This window comes from Kryptolebias marmoratus, linkage group LG4 (genome assembly GCF_001649575.2).
Source record: "Kryptolebias marmoratus isolate JLee-2015 linkage group LG4, ASM164957v2, whole genome shotgun sequence".
Lineage (NCBI taxonomy): Eukaryota > Metazoa > Chordata > Actinopteri > Cyprinodontiformes > Rivulidae > Kryptolebias > Kryptolebias marmoratus.
This window is the reverse complement of record NC_051433.1, coordinates 7,543,952-7,561,554: the sequence shown is the minus strand read 5'-3', so window position 1 is coordinate 7,561,554 and position 17,603 is coordinate 7,543,952. Positions and strand designations below refer to the sequence as shown.

Genomic DNA, 17,603 nt, shown 5'->3' with positions numbered 1-17,603 from the left:
GGGGGTGGGGTGGGGGGCATCAGAACGATCGAAGCTCACAGATAAAACCCCGCTTTTATTTGCTTCTGCTAGTGGACTTTATTTATTTTCTTTTCTTTTCTTTTTGTTAATGAGAAACAAGGATTTCAAAGAAATAAATGAAAGCTACTGTTTGGGAATAACAAAAGCTGTATAATCTGATTCAGAAGTCTAAAATTAAAATGTTTAACCGATAAATCCGTTGTTGGCGAATTAAAAAGCAAGTGTCAAAAAAAGGACAAACGACTTGGGGAAATTTAAAGATGAGGCAAGTCCTCCCCCTGAATGACATGGCCCCAGGCGGACCGAGAAGAATCTGCTTTCAAAGGCAGCTGAAGCTTTTTAAGACCGAGAATACCTCCTGTTATCTGATCTCCACAAAACGCTGTTTCTTCTCTTTAAACCAGTGAACACATCAAAGTTTCTCTGCCACGGATGAGAATATGGTTTACTAATCCTGCTCAGACAAACAAAAGAATATTCTGATCCGCAGCTCGACACCTGCCGAGAAACAGAGGCCTCAAAAAAAAAAAAAAAAAAGAGTTCATTTCAGTTCAGTTACTTTACTTAAAACTATATATACCTCATGGCAATAAACACAACAAGTGAACAGATCCAGTCATGTACCTGTCCAGGTCAATTAATTTGAATTTAAACTTCAATTCAGTTAATTTACTCAAGGATTTGAACAATAAAAACTATTAAAACAGGACAAAATTACAATATATATATTCTTTTACTATAGGTGGAAAATGTGAATTTAGGTTCAAGATGTGTGAAATTCGTGGGACTTAGCTAAAGACCAGCTGTGTAGTTTTTTTCTGTGTTTGTATTTATTTGTTAAACAGACATAATTCATTTAAAAATGTATTTTAATTCATAGCGTGTAAGCCACACGGTCTAAATACATCAAAATTGAACAACATTACCAAATATTGTATAGCGATAAAACTGAATTGAATAGTGTAAAAGTTCATTATTCAGGTTAAAATGTCTTGCTCAGATTGAGTCAATAGAAAACCGTGAAAAATAATTCGGAATCTGATCTAACAACACGCTAATAAACCCTCCTGTGGTTTCTACTTTTAAACCAGTAATTCATTTAAAATAGTTTTATTTAAGAAATGCCCCATGCGCGTGCTTGATATATTATTTAAAAGTTACAGTAAAAACACTGTGTTTTAATTAAGCTGCTGTAAAGTATTTTGTTTTTATCTCTTATAGGCAGAGCGTCCAAACCTTAAAGCTACTTAACTCAGATAAGGAGATCTCTGCCGCCACCGTGTGGCCATAACCTCTTATTACAACACCGGTAGAAACTGGTAGAGAAAAGAAGAAATTAGTTCAAATCTCTCTTTCTGTCTTTCACTTGATGATGTTTTTGTGTTTTGTGCGTGTGTGTATATGCATTTATTTATTTATAGAAAATAAATTAAAAATGGCATTTTAGTTTCAGTGACTTAAATATTTCATTTTTTAAACATTGTTTTTTTTTCTTTTGTATAATGTTTGTAATTTTGTCAGAGAAGATGAAGGCTAATATAACTCAAGAACCAAACTGGCACCATGTGACAGCAGCCAGAGCCAAAGACACCATCTGCATGCAAAAAGAAACAGCTGGGAGTACTTATTTAGGATCTTGTCAACATCATTAGCATTAATGATTTTGATTTATGTGTCCATAAATCATATAGACTGTGTTTGTTTTTGTGCTGACTTTTACACACACACTCACATTTATAGCTGCACTTCTCTATATAGAACAACAGACTGCCAAACACACAGAGTGGTCATGTAACGTTTATGGCCCAAAGGATGTTTTAAAGCTGCGTCAGACTGGACCTGCTGAGGATCAAACTACAAACGTGAGGATCAGCCTGAGTGGATAAATGTTAAAAAAGAAGCAATAAGGCATTTAAGAAAATCTGATCAAATCCCACGAACAAAAACTGCTGGAAAAACCGATTCACTTTCAGAGCATTTGATACTGGAAGTATTTCACTGGGAAGAAAAAATATAGTGTGTTCCAGGTAAGACATTTATTTCATGTTTTATGTCCAATTATAGCAAAATATCTCCCACACTCAGAGAAATACATGCAAACAACCTCAAACTCCACCAATTAGCTGAGTTTGGTTATTTAAGAGCAGCTGACAGAGAAAATCAGTCATATTGCAAAAAACATGGAAAGTGACATCTCATGGATTTTAATGAAACCGGGTGTGTGAATAGTACTTGGCTAGTTTAACTCTTCCCCAAAATATTTTGGCATAATATTAAGTGGTTGCCATGGTATCCAGCCGTGTGTTTTCGGGCCAAATGCGCCTCAAATTCAGCAAGTTAATAAGACCAAAAATTGCACTTTTCAATGCATAGAAAAAAATACTATAATTACTTTTAAAATATTTTTTAAAGACTGATTTGTGAAGAAACAAATCTCTTCTTTGTGTTTTTAAACATTCTGTGACTTTAAAACAGATATTTTATGAAATACAAATTTTCAAAAAGGTCAATTTAATTGACCTTTTTCAAAAAGGTCAATTTAATTGACCTTTTTGAAAATGCCCCAATAAAGGGGGCGGAAACTTGAGAATTTGATGTATTCTAGAGTGATTTCTGTCGTTGAAACGGTTCAACGTGTTGTCATAACAACAGCGTATGCACCGGGAGTTTCAACCATAGGAAACAAACTCCAGCCATTAGCGGAGTTTGGTTATTTAAATGTTTATATACAACTGTATGATGAAAAACTGGAAGGTAATGTAGTTACCATCCTTCTTTTTATTCCACTTTAGTCTCTTACTTTGAAAAATCATATCTTATATATGTGCTCTGTATTGTAGTGCAGATGATTTTGATCTAAAACAACAATATGTAAAACATTTGATTTATCATTTGTCAATTTGAATGAATCAGTCTCAAAGATTTAACAGGATATTTAGCTAAATCATGTCAACAGGCTTTGTTTTCAAGTTATTTACAGATGAGCTATTACTCCACAAGACATACAAAGCATTAAACAAATAAGAAGGGGCATTTTATGTCATTTTTCTGCTATACACACACACACACACACCTAGAAAAACATCTTTACGAAACATCATCCTAATTTGTGGGAGCAGAAGCAAGGGATGGAACTTATATTGTTTTAAATGACCTGTTCTACTATTTTATGAGACCCAACTAATCTTTGATTCGCTGGTTAAACAGTATTTTTTAATAGGTCTGCATAATAAACATAGAGGAAATTACTAAAAAAAAACCTGAATGATTTTATTGTATTTGTTACAAGTAATAAAGACAGCTAGAGTGCAAACAGTAAAAGAAAAAAAGTATTTAATCACATATTTTTTTAAAAAAGATGCCCAAAGAAGAGTGTTTCTTTCATGACAGATTCAAAGAAACAACAAAAAAATAGTGGTCCATTGTTTAAAATAAGCAAAAAAAAAATAATAAAATAATAATAACTGACTGAGTTAAAAGCATGTTTCTCAGTCACATTAAAACTACTGTTTTTTTTTGCTGTGTGCATTTTGTTTCTTTATGCACACTTTCAAAAAACAGAACTTTTAAACACTAAAATATTCTGTTAAATATATTCTACAAAAAAGAGCCAGTCATGCAAATAAATCTTTTGAGAAAAAGTATTTGTTCTGTTACTAAACAATTCCTAAAAATAGATAAAGGCCAGCAAGCTCCCAACTTTTCCTTTTCCCTCCACAACTGAAGAGTAAAATCCATCCAACAACAACTGATTATATTTATTTTTAATAGCTTCAGCAATCAAGCCAACGTGTCCCCGAATGTCCATGTCTGGACACCAGGGGACAGAAGAGCAGAGGAGATGATAAACAAATCCCAGCAGCAATTCTCAATTCACCTGTGGACGAAGACAGACGTGTGGGGGAATACATAAGAGACGCATTAGGTTACAAAACAAAGTCAGAACTGTTCAGGGATCAGTTAACAAAATGTTCACAACCTGTAAACAATGAGCTCTGAGCTACTGGGAACTGAGGCGGCAAACTGGGAATGAGTCCACACACTGGTGACTTTATTAAAGGTTAACAAGGTGCTGTGTATATATACACACACGTGTGTGTGTGTGTGTGGGTGTGTGTGTGTGTGTGTCTTACAGAACAAGGATCTTTAATAGTTTCACAATTTCTGGAGCTGCCTAAAAACTGATTGCTCTGAGGATTAGCTACTAGAAGTGATAGGGGGTGTGGGTGATCCAGTTGGACGTCTGGTCTTTGGAGCGCTTGGCAGAGCTGTGTGTGGTGAACAGGGATTTAAAAGCCTCAGACTTCTCCTCCATGTCCTGGATGGATCTTTTAGTAGCAGAAGCTGTGGAGGATTTAGTGGAGCTGGAGGCACCAGAGGGTCCGGCCACAGCTGGGAGGAGATGGGTACAAAACAGGAACAGCAGCAGGATGAATATAAGAGACAGAAACAATGAAACATGCAGAGAGAATACAGCTGTGAAATGATCAACAATTCAAAATGAGAGGAATCTGATTCCAATGATTACTTAAGTGAACCCTTTTCTCAGCTTTTGGATGGAAAATACACTAAAATGTCTCATATTAATAACAAAAATAAATTTACTTTGCTTAATCTAGAAATAATTTACAAAAAAATGAATGTAGTCAATCAACAAGTACAAATAAATAAAAGAAAACTGCACTGAGCTTTTAAATGCAGCCTGGAATGCTCAACTGTGGCAGGGTTAGATCAAATAAATATTCTGTTTCTAAAAGATAAACGTGTTTACCTACCTGACTGGCTGCTTTCGCCTCCGTTTTGTAGAGACCCTGTTTCAGCTACATCCACAGATGAAGACTGTGGGTCATCTGTGGGAGGAGATACAGAATCAGGTAAGATACAGATTATCATTCAGTGCAACTAGAGACACAAACGAGTGTAAAAAACGTTGGTTGGGTGAGGCTACAGCTAGCATATAAACCACTGAGCATATAAACCAGGTAGTGTTTTTGTTGTATTCATTCTACTGTATTTTATTGTAAAGCACTTTGTGATTTTTATCTGTAAAAGGTGCTTTTAAATAAACTTGATAAGAGTAAAGCAGATATAAAAATGGAGGAGTACAATGCAATGTTTTGTAGAAATAACCAACAAAATATAACAAATCAAGCCAAGTAAACAGCGATTTGACCTGTGCAAACAGAATACTATCAACAACCCAAAAATACTAAAATAATAAAGGGATTGATCTTTAAGTTAACTACAACACTTCTTGTAAAAAGAAGTGTATTTTTTGGTCCGTTCTACCTTAATAAACAAGGTGTTTCACATCAGCAGTGAGATTTTTTCTTCTTCTTTTGATTTGAGCACTTGGGGGTTTTCAGTGTCAGCATGTTGTTTGAGAAAAGTTCAGCGACTAAAGCAAAAAAAAAAAAAATCTTTTCACCAAATTTTTTTTCTTCACTTAATCACATCACTTCAAAAGTCTCCAAAAACACGCAGGAAAAATTGCTAGTGGCTCTTTTGAAAAACAGTCACTTAAGGGGTCTGAAAAGTTCCTAAACATAACAACAAAGTCTTAAAGTTAGCAACATCGCCCGAACCGGACCCGTCCTGCTCCGCTCTGATTGGCTAAAACTTTGGTTCTGGTTCGCTTTTTTTATTGAAAGCAGCGTCAATTTAATCCCTGTATCACAGATACATTAGATGCCTTTAACAGGACCAAAACTATAACCGTGTTTTTTTTTTCTTTTCATTTTTACAGATGATGGAAATCTGGCGTGGTGGTGGAGAAAGGTGAGAAAGGTGAGAAGTAAACAGGAAAACCACACCAGGACTCAAACATGTGGATTAACAAGAAGCTACGGCTTCGGTCTGATGACGTTTAACGTTCAACATGTAAGCCAGGAATGGAAACTAAAACTGAGATGATCCCATTAAGTAGTGTCAGTTATTTTCTTTAATTGTTACCAAACTGTACAAAAAAGCTTCACCACCACATTTTATCTATTGTTACATATACTGGTTTAACTACAGACTACAATGCTTGTGCGTTGTTTGCTTAGCTTTTATACGCACTAAATAAAAAAGCATGCTGCATGCACAGATTTTCTGATTCTTACAAAGCAGAGGTTATAAAAGAGACAGGAAGAAGCTTGGATGCTTTGTAGACAAGCAGTGTTTGCTTTTAAGAAATATTGCAATAAAAATAAACAAAGGCATGGAGGTCGTGAAGGTTCAGATAATGGATGCATCATCTGGACCTCAAATGATTTACCACCAAGCTATTATCTCGCAACACATTCAAAGCTTTATGCAAACAAGGACGAGCATTTTATGTAATGTTTCTGCTGCATGGTCTTATTTATGTCACTGCTAAAAGCATTTGTCGGTTACACGACTAAGTCAGACGAACCTTTTGATTCTGCTGTCGTGGACACGGTTTCAGCTGCCTTGCTCTTCTTGCACTTCTTCAAAGGAAAAAGAAATACCCTCATTATAAAACACACACAAAAACAAACGCTGTGTGGGGTTTAACAGCTCACCCTACCATTCCGTCACCTTGTATTTAACAAAAATCTCACCTTAGTCTTTGCCTTTGCCCTCCTCTCCTCCATCTTCTCTCTGAGCTTCTCAACCTCTTCCTTTGTGCCGTTAAGCACAAGAACGTTGTCGTCTTTAAAAGGGTCCCCACACTGAAATGGAAGAAGACAATTCAAATAAAACCCGTGAATTTCACACAAAAATACGAATGCAGTCCATATACTGAAAATATTACAGTTAGTATTAAAAATGTGTCTTTAAGCTGCAGGGCAGAACATCAATCGGGAGTTTTAAGACAATTACTGTTACAAAGTATAACTTTAATTGTTTTTATTTTTTACTAAACTTCCTCCTTGTTGTAGACTATATTATTACATTAATCCTGTGTACATTCGGGTAAATCCTGACACTGAGAAGTATCCTACCTGTATTTATTTCTGCATGTCATGGTCAAATTACTGAGAATTAAACTATCCTAGATCACACGTTGTCTTTAAATATTGTACGTGTAGAAAGCAAAGCTGCCACCAGGTATTGGCTCAAAGAGATTTACTTTATTTTCTTTTTAAAAAAGAAAACCAGCAGCAGAAGTGACAGGGAATCGTGGTTCTACTTTGTCTTGCAAAGTGACGGTTTGTTTGTCCTGACGGATGTAAATATGTGATATTGTTTATAAAAGATCTGTGGCAGGGTTTTAGGTAGATGGAATAGGCAAATAGGAAAATATGAAGCTATTTTCATATTTCCCAGACACTTTTGATTCACCCGGAGACACTCTGGAGCGAAAGCAGGAAGATTTGATTAGCAATGCACACATCAAATAAAATCAAATCAAACATTATGTACAACACTGCACATCCACCCCACAGATAATACAGAGAGTAGCTCTGCTGGAACAAAAACTTGTACAAAAGGCCTTTCCCGCTCATGACACGACGCTTACATAAGGACTTTCTGTGCCAGGACTCCTTTAGAAACATTTTGATCTTCCTGCCTCTTTATAGACTTGTAATTGTAATATAAAAGAAAAATAAACATTAAACATGAGGCAGTTAAGGGGGTCCTTTATGATGACAAAATTAGTTTTCAGTTCAATTCCAGCAACGGGCTGAATAACAAAGACCTAAAAGGCGCTTTTATGCCGTTTCTTTTCAAAGCGCCAACATTAAACAAAGCTTCAGGTGAGCCAAACTGGGAGAGAGCAGCAAAAAAACTTTAATCCCCTCTCTTTGTGTGCTGCAAGAATAACACAAGTAGCACGACTGCTTCGTAAAAAAGGGAAATCACACCAATACGCAAACACCAATATTAAACGGGAGCAACCAGCGCGAGATTCATTGTGCGGTCGCAACTCGCAGTGAGTTTGAACCCCAGTCATGCGCTCTTTTCAACACAGGAGGGATAAAACAAACTCTGTGGTTGCTGCTCTAAAGTAGGTGACACAGGCCAGTGGTGCGCGGGGATCAGACCAACAGAGGAGTAAATCAGAAACCTATTACAGTCGGTCGTCAACAGGATGGTGAACAAGCCAACGAGCAAACATATCCAACGAACGGACACAATATATACACCTCTAAGTTGACAGAAGACTTGGAATTCGATAAGGTTTGAAGAAAAGCAAAATAAGAAAACAATTCCTGAGGTGCTTTGAAATAAAACAATGGAGAACAAGTGGAAACAACAAGATGCGAGGCACAAGTAAGTAGAAAACAGTATTGTGGGAGGAGAGTGGAAAAAAAAAAACCTGCCAGGAGAGTGTGTGTACGATATGAGTATGTTCCTGTCTCATGAGTGTGATTGGGTGTTACTGCTGGTAACCAGGCAGGGATGAATCTTGTCTCATGAGAATGTGGGGGGAGTGACTTAATCAGCTATGAGTCTAACTACAGAATAACAAGAAGCTCTTTATGATTCTGACGAAAGAACTGAAGCTCAGGGAACTCACCAGGATACAACAAAGTCAACTTTACATCCAAATCTAGCTCAGAAAGGTTGTAGCCACTGCAGCTGCTGCTGCCGTGGAGTTCCTGCTGATGGGGCTAATGAAAACGGCTTCTTTTCAGCTCAGGACTTCTGATGGATTTTAGCAGCACAGCTCAGAGGATACCTTCAGCTTCCAAGAACCCACAAAGTGCTTACGTGTAAAGTTTTACTTCCCTATCAGAAACGGGTCTGCTTTAAAAGTAAGTGGTTAACCTTGCCTTGTCTTTTCCATTTTCTCTGTGCTTACTTTAACTACAAATTGTTACACATTTGTATTTAGTGCATAGATAAGGTTTAGATGTCAGACACAACCAATATATAATGCCCCTGGGAAGTGCAGACTAAAGCTGTACACATTTCCATAGCATCTCCTTCCCCTGAGGATATTTGCATCTTTGGCGCACGTAAGCCTCAAGTGGGAAATTTCACTGAGGCGTAACTACTTCTACAGAAGTAAAATATATTTAGGAAAAACCACACAGGAAATTTACAAAACAAAATATTAAAATCTGTTAGATATAATAAAGCCACGAATATAAAGCTCATCACGAGTCAAATCAAACCAGCACTGCTGATGAATTTGTTTGTCAATGTGGTTTACTGACATCTTGGACTTGTAAAAAAATAGGAAAAGCATGAAGTGTCCAAAATTAATACTCTCATTTTCAGTTTCTATCAGAAAAACAGAAATCAGTAAATGTCTCTAAATCTGTTGTAAAGTTAACATGTTAACTGTTTCAGCAAAGCAAATAAAAAAAAAATCCCCAATATCTACACATTTAGCTCAAGATATCTTAAACCAGTCACCATGGTGGGAGAAACAAATCACTCAGCTGGTAGTCTGTCAGCTTGCGTAACCACTTTTATGTTGCTAAAGGAAAAGGTTGAGGGATTATTAAGTTTCCTGTTCTTTCCTGTTCCACTAAAACGTGTCATTTTTATCAAAAAATGTTTGTCATTCAAAAGATCTGTTTTTTTGCTTGTTTGTTTTGTTTTAATTCAGGGGCTTTAAAATATCTATTTATTAAAAACCCATGTTTAATAGAGTGATACAGCTGTCTGAAAGAGGAACCGGAGACAAAGAAAGTGTAACATGTCAGACAGCAGATATTATTAGACCAGATTTGGTGCCTTAGACTAAAAACTTCAGCTTCAATAATTAGACACAGCCTACATGTTTAACCCCGTTTATTATTCCTCAAGGACCTGAGAATCGTTTGCGAGACTATAACTGGATATTTTTGTTGCAGGAGCTGAAACTTCGGTGGTGCTACAGAGAAACTGGACTATTATGTTCCAGCTTGAAAGGACAAAGTGCAGCTTCCTGTTGTGCCTCGGGATGAGTGTCATTATGTGTTCATTCATTTATCTGAAGACTAGAAAGCCAACTGAGCAAAAGTATGTCCACTCTCCGAGCTGCAGACCCTTCTCCACTCAGTGTAGATCTCTTCTGCCCGGCACAGAGAACAAAGAATTATGGTATCAACTTGACTGCCAGGTATGTGTTTGGTCCCCGTTGATGGGGAGGGATGGAAGAGGGCCGCGGTGGCTTGGTGGTCAGTGAGGCGGTCTCATAGATTCGAGCTCGGGTTGTGTTTTATTTGGCATAAAACATTTGGTAAATCTTTCATGCAAGTTTGCTCCTTTTGGCGACCCCTGCAAAACGGAGTAGCCAAAAAGGAAAAAAAAGAAGATGAAAAAAGAAGAAATAAAAAATTGGGAGGGGGGTATAAAAACTTCTGGTTTAAATTTGCAACAATTTTTCATTTAATTCTTTTTCGACTTCCAGTTTGATGTTGTAAACCACAGAGAACAATGATGTCTTCATTCATTTTCCCCATTAAAAAATAAAAATTTAGCATCGGTACATAGATAGCATGCGTGTAACTGGGTATCAGACAAATGATGGAAAAATATAAGAATGTTTAGAATGGAGCTGTGTTTTATTTTAAAAAAGTAGTATCAACTGATTTCATTATTTTATTTCTTGTTATTTTGTGTCTACAGGTCAAAAGCTACACCCTCAATAGTTATCTGCAGTGTTCACAGCTGATGAGAGACTTGCACTTTATCAGCAGACCTCTAAGTCGTGAAGAGGAGGACTATCCTTTAGCTTTCATCGTCACTGTTCACAAGGACATGGAGCTTTTTTTCCGCATGCTGCGAGCCATTTACATGCCACAAAATGTCTACTGTATACACGTTGATGCAAAGGCTCCACGGGAGTACCAGGCGGCCATACAAAAGCTGGTTAGCTGCTTTCCAAATGTGTTCCTCTCCAGCCGCAGCGAGATCGTGACATATGCTGGGTTTTCTCGGTTGCAAGCTGATTTGAACTGCATGAAGGATCTACTGAAGTCAAAGATAGCCTGGAGGAAAGTGATCAATTTGTGTGGGCAGGATTTTCCTGTCAAGAGCAACTTGGAGCTGGTGCGGTACATGCAGAGCAAACAGTGGAGAGACAACAACATGACGCCTGGGGTCAAACAGCCAGAGACGATGAGGTACAGGACTCAGTACCAGTATAAGGAGGTCACGGGGTCGCTTGTAATTCCGAAACGGTTTCGACAGCAAAAAGGTCCTCCCCCTCACAATCTACAAATTTACTTTGGAACAGCATATTATGCTCTCACGAGGGCTTTTGTGGATTTTGTTCTGAAGAACCCAGTAGCTCAGGACCTCCTGGAATGGTCCAAAGACACATTCAGTCCAGATGAACACTACTGGGTGACACTCAACCACATAAAAGGTAACCTACTTCTTTTAAAAAGGAACGCAGACACAAAAGTCTTAATTGTTGAAATGTTATAATTATTGAGTTTAAAATTGATGAGAATTGCAGCACGTTTCAACAGATAACGTTAAATACAGACTCTCCTCCTCTGAATTACGGCTGCCACAGCCTGGATTATTTGCTGTCTAACGTTCACCTAAATATAATAAGGATTTTATTCAACAGTTGTCTCAATTTCTAGTGGATTCTATTCCAAGATTTAATAAACTGTTGATTTGTGGGGATTTTATTGTACATGTTTGTACATGAGTGCAGAGTCGTGGATAAACGATTCCACGTGTGCTCTCAGGCAAAAATGTAGAAAGGCTGAATGTCAGTGAAAGAAAGACAAGGTTAACCAAGGTTAAACCTTTTTTTAAACTGTCCTGAGCTGGAAAATGTTATCCGTGCTTTTATCAGCTCAAGGCTTGACTACTGTAATGCTTTGTATGTTGGACTCTCTCAATCCTCGATCAGCTGCCTTCAGTTTGTACAAATTATTTTAATTACCATCAGCTTCTGTTTAAAAAAGATAAGTAAGTTTATGGTATAGAGGAACAGTTAGTGACAGGCAGGCAGATCAGCGTGCCTGGGAGATATAAAACAGTCTCAAACAGAAAGAGTTGAATTTTAGTTCATTCTGAATGTTAGTCCTGCCACAAAATAATAATTATTTTGTCTAATTACATGAAGAAGCTCCTGGCAGTCGGATTGACGGAGGCTGGGAAGGAGACATCCGGGCGATCAAGTGGAGGGATCAAGAGGGAAAAAAACACGATGGTTGCAAAGGTACTATAAAAATTTACATTGATTGTTTGTTGTGTTGCAGTACCATATCACACCTAAGGGTGACCTATTATGCAAAATTCACTTTTTACCACTGTTTTTGTACTTCCACGTGGGTATCTACTGCAGCTTATTTGCATAATAGTGACCTAGCCCTAAAACCACTCATTCTGAAATGAGCTCAAAACAGGCAGAACCGATCCGGTGAAATCTCAATATCTGAGAATGATTTTGTGTAATAAATGTAATGAACATGTTTTGTACGGCCCACAGACCTATCTTGAACCATACAAACCAATCAACAAACACACATGTTGCAAAAAGTACAAAAACCATTAGAACATGTCCTAAATTGCTGATATGATTTCCCAGGGCATTATATACGAGGGATCTGTATTTATGGACTGGAGGATCTTCCATGGATCATCAACAGAAACAGCATGTTCGCCAATAAGTTTGAGAGTGACACGTATCCCGAAGCGTTAGACTGTCTGGAACTGTGGCACAGAAACAAAGTGCTGAGGCAGGCAACAGTTCGTGAAGACCCATCATGGCTGCTATTTGCACAATATACGTCGAGCAGCAGCGACGGCGGCTTCTCCAACAGCAGTGCTGGAGCATGAAATCACTGTGGACATCATAGACAATGTATGATGGGCTGTTTGCTCCTACAAGAGGCTTATTATGCCACAAAGTGAGGAGAAGAAAATAGAGCTGAGGACAGCTGGATGATTGCACTGTGCAACTACAAACATATGTGTTTATCTATTTATGAAACTGTAATATTGTTGTTTTTTAATAATGTGCACTACATTTAGACATTCATAGGACAGAAATGACTGGAAAATGTAAATATTAGGTCCATAATTTAATTCTGTATGACGTTCAGTTTTTAAACACACTTCTTGGTACATTTACTGTTTTAGAAAGGAGAAAATGCAAACAATAAAGACATTTTTTGCAATGTGCTTTTACTTTCCTCATGTATTGCATGTTGTAACAATGTTTTCTTTATTTTAAATTATAGTGGAAAATATCAAAATGAGGGTAGAGTAAAGAGTGATTTAGGTTTTTTCCTAAAATTCAAGTTTTTTTTTCAACTGAATCTTAAGAATATCTAACAGCTAGGTTCAAATTAGTAATTAATATTCAAACTTGATTATAGAAAGTGTAGTGGATCCAGTTTATCAGCCACCATGTCAGGCAGGTGTTCACACACTACTCTTTCCATATATTTGTTCAAAGCTGATGTTAATGATATTAGTCTATAGTCCTTAGGGCCTTTAGCATGAGTCTTCTTAGGGATTGGAATGATGTGGGATTCCCTCCACTGACTGGGAACATAACCAGAATCCAGGAACCACTGGAACAGATCAGTGGGAGACCCACTTAGCTGAGTGGCTCACTCCTTCAGCCGTGTGCAGATTAACTTGATGGAGGATGGAAGATACCAGCAATCCATCAATAATATCATTAAAAGAGGTGTTGGGGGTTTGAGGGAATCCAGCTGGTTGGAGTGGAACTCCTGTTGAATCTGTTGAAGAACCTGTTCAGTTCCTCTGCAAAGGAGATTGAGTCCAAGCAGTCAGCTGATGCCGGCTTGGAAGCTCTGCCCATCATGGTGTTTAGACCCTGCCGTGTTTCCCAGAAGTTAACTTTGTACTAAAATAACTGTTATTTGGGAGAATTCCCGTGGAAAGGAGTGGGGTCTGAATGACACAGTCAGAAGTTCTCCGTCTCCCTAACAGTAAAGTTTGTTGCCCAAGTTCTACTGACAGCCATGCAGAGCCCGCCCCCAATTGACTTCCATGTTTTTGCAACATCCCAGTCAAAACGGGTAACATTAAAGCCATCTAACTGGAAATCTGCATCCTCTGACAGCAAAAGTCTCAATAAAACAGAGAAGGCTGCTTTGTTGATAGTCTGGATCAGGTAGGATGATTTTCTCCCATGTTCTCAGCGTTTGCTAACAACGATCAGCACTAATTTATCAACAGCCAGTATGGATAAAAATAAAACAAAGACAGGCAGCCAAAATGCCAGAGGATAAAAATAATAAAACTATGTGACAACTTTAAACCAGCTAAGAGTTTGCATGCAGACTTCCCATGAGAAAACTTCTCTGGTGGTTTCTTTTTTCTGACAAACTCAAAAAAAAACTAGTCTGTGACTGATCCCAAGATGCTTTCACTTGGGACAACCACAAAGAAGATTGGTTACCATCTGCTGCCTGATATCTCAAAATAGTCTGTGCACTGGAAACTGAAACTATAGCCTTTAAAAAAACGAAACAAAATCCTGACATGTCGGATCCAAAAATAAGTTGAAAAACTGATTTAGTGAGATTCCCATGTGGTTTCTACTGAGTCCGAAAATACTTCAAGTGGGAATAACTAATTTATAAACAAATGACAACAAAAAAAGCACAAAAAGAAACATGCTGCTTAAACTTATACATTAAAATAGGATATCTATCTGCTTCTCATGGAACTACAGAAAAAGTTTGTGCTTCAGTTCACTAAAGCCACTTTAGCAAACAGCATTTTTTAAAACAGCTTTCTGGACAAGCTATTAAACATTAATAATCAATCTGACACATCAGATCTTTGTTCACTTTTAGTAGTAGTCTATTATATTTTTAAATATTAGAAGTAAAATGATTCTTATATCAAGGGTCCAAAATTGTATAGATACATGAAACAGTTTATTAACTTTTACAGAAAACTGATATTTTAAAATCTTCAATGTTTCTTTATTAGAAACAAGATTGTGCATTTGAAACTATGTTGTTGTCATAATGACTTACCTTTATTTCATGATTGATTATTTATTTGCAATAAGAAAGTGTTGTGAAAACTAAAAATAAATATTGTTGGTATTAATAATAATACCTACCTTGTGGCAGATTTCTGTCTTGACCTCCTTCAGGGCCCTCTCTGAAAACACACAGCCACAGGTCTGCAAGTAACAGAACCTGAAAAAGAAATGTTGACATATGAAACATAAGAATGTTCTTGTATTCTAGTCTTTCTAGTGTCCAAGTCTATTTCCTGAATATTAGATTAAAAACATCTACATTCTATTCAACAAAAGCAATGTTTTTATGTCCCTGGGTCCAGTGATTCTGGTACGATGCTCTGAACTACTTAAATTTAATCTGTAGCAGTCCCATACCGAAATGCTTTTTATAAATCAATGTACATGCATGTATGTGTCAGAGTGGCATTGAGTTTGCACATCCCCTTTGTCAACCTAAAAACTATATTTTGGGTTATCCTGTCACTGGCATGACTTCAGAAGCTTATAATAAATGTAATTATTGTTAAACAAATAAATAAATAACATATTTTTATGTAAACCATTCTGAAAAATCAGAAGAACACTTGGTTGTTATTTTAAGCAGCTCTTTATAGACTGTGTTGACTAAAATGCACAAGTCACCTTTATAGTAATTTATTACATGTACAGAATTAATATAGCAAATCCATTAAGTATTGCATAATGCAATGGTGGCATTAGAATTTTTAATTGGACACCCAGTTTCAGCTTTAAAACCAAACTGTTTCCTTAAGGAGACATGCTCCTAGACTTGCTAAGAAGATGCAAAGAGCATATTTGAAACTATACAGTATTTGCTGTGTAAAGCCTCAGTCTCTTTAACTTTTATTATTAGGTTCAAGAAGACGCTTTAATAATGTTGTTTACCTGTGCTTGCCATTCATCTCCAAACCGACAACTGGACAAATAAACATGCCACAGTGGATGTCCTCATATCTGTCTCCTTTTGTATTTCTACCCTCTCCCTCCCATTCAGGGTTATCAGTCAAGTTCAGCTCCTTTATATCCTGAAAAAAACAAAAACAGATGAGCAGATCAATACATTTCCTGCTCGGAAACAAGAAGTAATACATACGCACAAAAGTGTGTTTTCACTGACACAAATTTATTTGCCAGCACTGTAACTTGTATACCTTGATTCCACGAATGTGTACCACAGCCTCAGCATTGGGTCTCTCAGCAGTCTTATCCAGAAGGTATTCAATAACAGCATCTTTGTTGTACAGCCTGAAACATAATTTGGACAAGATTTTAAGACAGAGTGGATTGTTTAACAATTCCTGGAACGGCTGCAAGGAGCATTGTTTTCTATGCATTATGACCAGGGGATGCAATGTGAAGCAAAAGACTTTAAAACAAGCTAGTTGGCATGTTGATATCAAGAAAAAGTAAACAATTTAGAAATGTTTTTTAAGGTCTGTTTAAAAAAACAAACTTTATAATATACAACTAAGTAAGTGACATGCAAGCTCCGCACAAACACAATAAAACTAGATCAGTGGATGTATTAAAGTTGTTACACACGACTGAGCATTATTTTGAAACACAATCCTCATATTGTTGTTTAAATAAAACAGGAAAGGGAAATCATAAACGACTGTAATGATAATTGTTATTGGTTTAGATTTAGTCCATAAACGTACCCAACTAAAACACACACAGAGGGTGAGACAAAAATGAAAATCAGAAATGACATTTAAAACACTAAGAGGGAAAAAATAAGTAATCTCTTACCTGCCCAGTTCACAGGCAACGATGGGACGTCTGAGTTTCTCCTGGCTCAATGCACAGTATTTCCACTTGGCAGCGAGCTCAGCATTCTTATCAACCTGGACAACGACGTTCAATAATGACATTAGCTTCGTTGTTAGCCTGAAAGCTAACCGTAAACTCATGTATCAGATACTTAGTATCTCTAGCAGTTGAAAATATGCATATAATTCGGTGAATTTACAGCTTAATAATCAGGATACAGACAAACGATCAGAAGTCTGTAACTAGTTTAGCTTGTTAGTATTAGCCACCAACCGACAGCTTTCCTGTGAACCACTTGACATTTCAGAATAACGCACCTTCTCGACTTTTTTGGGCCCTTTCACCAACTCGTGTCTTTTTGGAATCGTTCCGCCATCACATCCCATCTTTGAAAACGAATTTTCGGGTAAACTCAAACGATTAGCTCACAAGGAAGGACAAAGCTGGTCAGAGGCAGGAAGTTAAAGGTTGTAAACAAACAACGACAGAGACATCCGCTAAGCGCCGCGGCATGTCTCGCCACCTAGTGGCGAAAATAGCTATTACAGCCCTTTAATTGTAGTGTCCGACTCTGACCGATAGATGGCACCATTACGCAAATTATTGATTCACTTGGAACACTTGAATTCCACCATTTAATATGAAATAATTACATACATGAAGCATGAACAATAAATATGTAGAGTTTGTACATTATATATTGTTTTGCACGAAAATAATTTTCGATTTTATCTTTTAGGGATATTTATTGGTTTGTTTACTGTACTTCAACAATATTTTTAATTAAGCATGGGATGAAAAAAATAGACATATATATATTTAAATGCAGTGGGTTCTGCATAATTTTTAAGAACATTTACAGTAATAAAACTGTCTTGCTCCCAGTTAGTATATACAATACTTTACACCTCAGCACACAATA

The 17,603-nt window shown here is 37.0% G+C and overlaps 2 protein-coding genes across 2 annotated transcripts; one reads left to right on the top strand and one right to left on the bottom strand.

Annotated features, from left to right (window-relative positions):
- Positions 1–2,035: 2,035 nt before the first annotated feature.
- rtf2 (replication termination factor 2) lies at positions 2,036–17,161 on the bottom strand. Its single transcript, XM_017408968.3, has 9 exons — positions 16,999–17,161; positions 16,661–16,755; positions 16,060–16,153; positions 15,794–15,933; positions 14,984–15,062; positions 6,588–6,698; positions 6,419–6,473; positions 4,797–4,871; positions 2,036–4,413 (listed from the first exon to the last, which is right to left on the bottom strand). Exons 1-9 carry the CDS (start codon positions 17,065–17,067, stop codon positions 4,226–4,228), a joined length of 906 nt encoding a protein of 301 aa, XP_017264457.1. The 5' UTR covers positions 17,068–17,161; the 3' UTR covers positions 2,036–4,225.
- gcnt7 (glucosaminyl (N-acetyl) transferase family member 7) lies at positions 8,442–13,032 on the top strand. The gene is made up of 5 exons (XM_017408966.3): positions 8,442–8,729; positions 9,780–10,027; positions 10,537–11,278; positions 11,996–12,091; positions 12,461–13,032. The coding sequence occupies exons 2-5, from the start codon at positions 9,821–9,823 to the stop codon at positions 12,709–12,711; spliced, it is 1,296 nt and encodes a 431-aa protein (XP_017264455.1). The 5' UTR covers positions 8,442–8,729; positions 9,780–9,820; the 3' UTR covers positions 12,712–13,032.
- Positions 17,162–17,603: the final 442 nt, after the last annotated feature.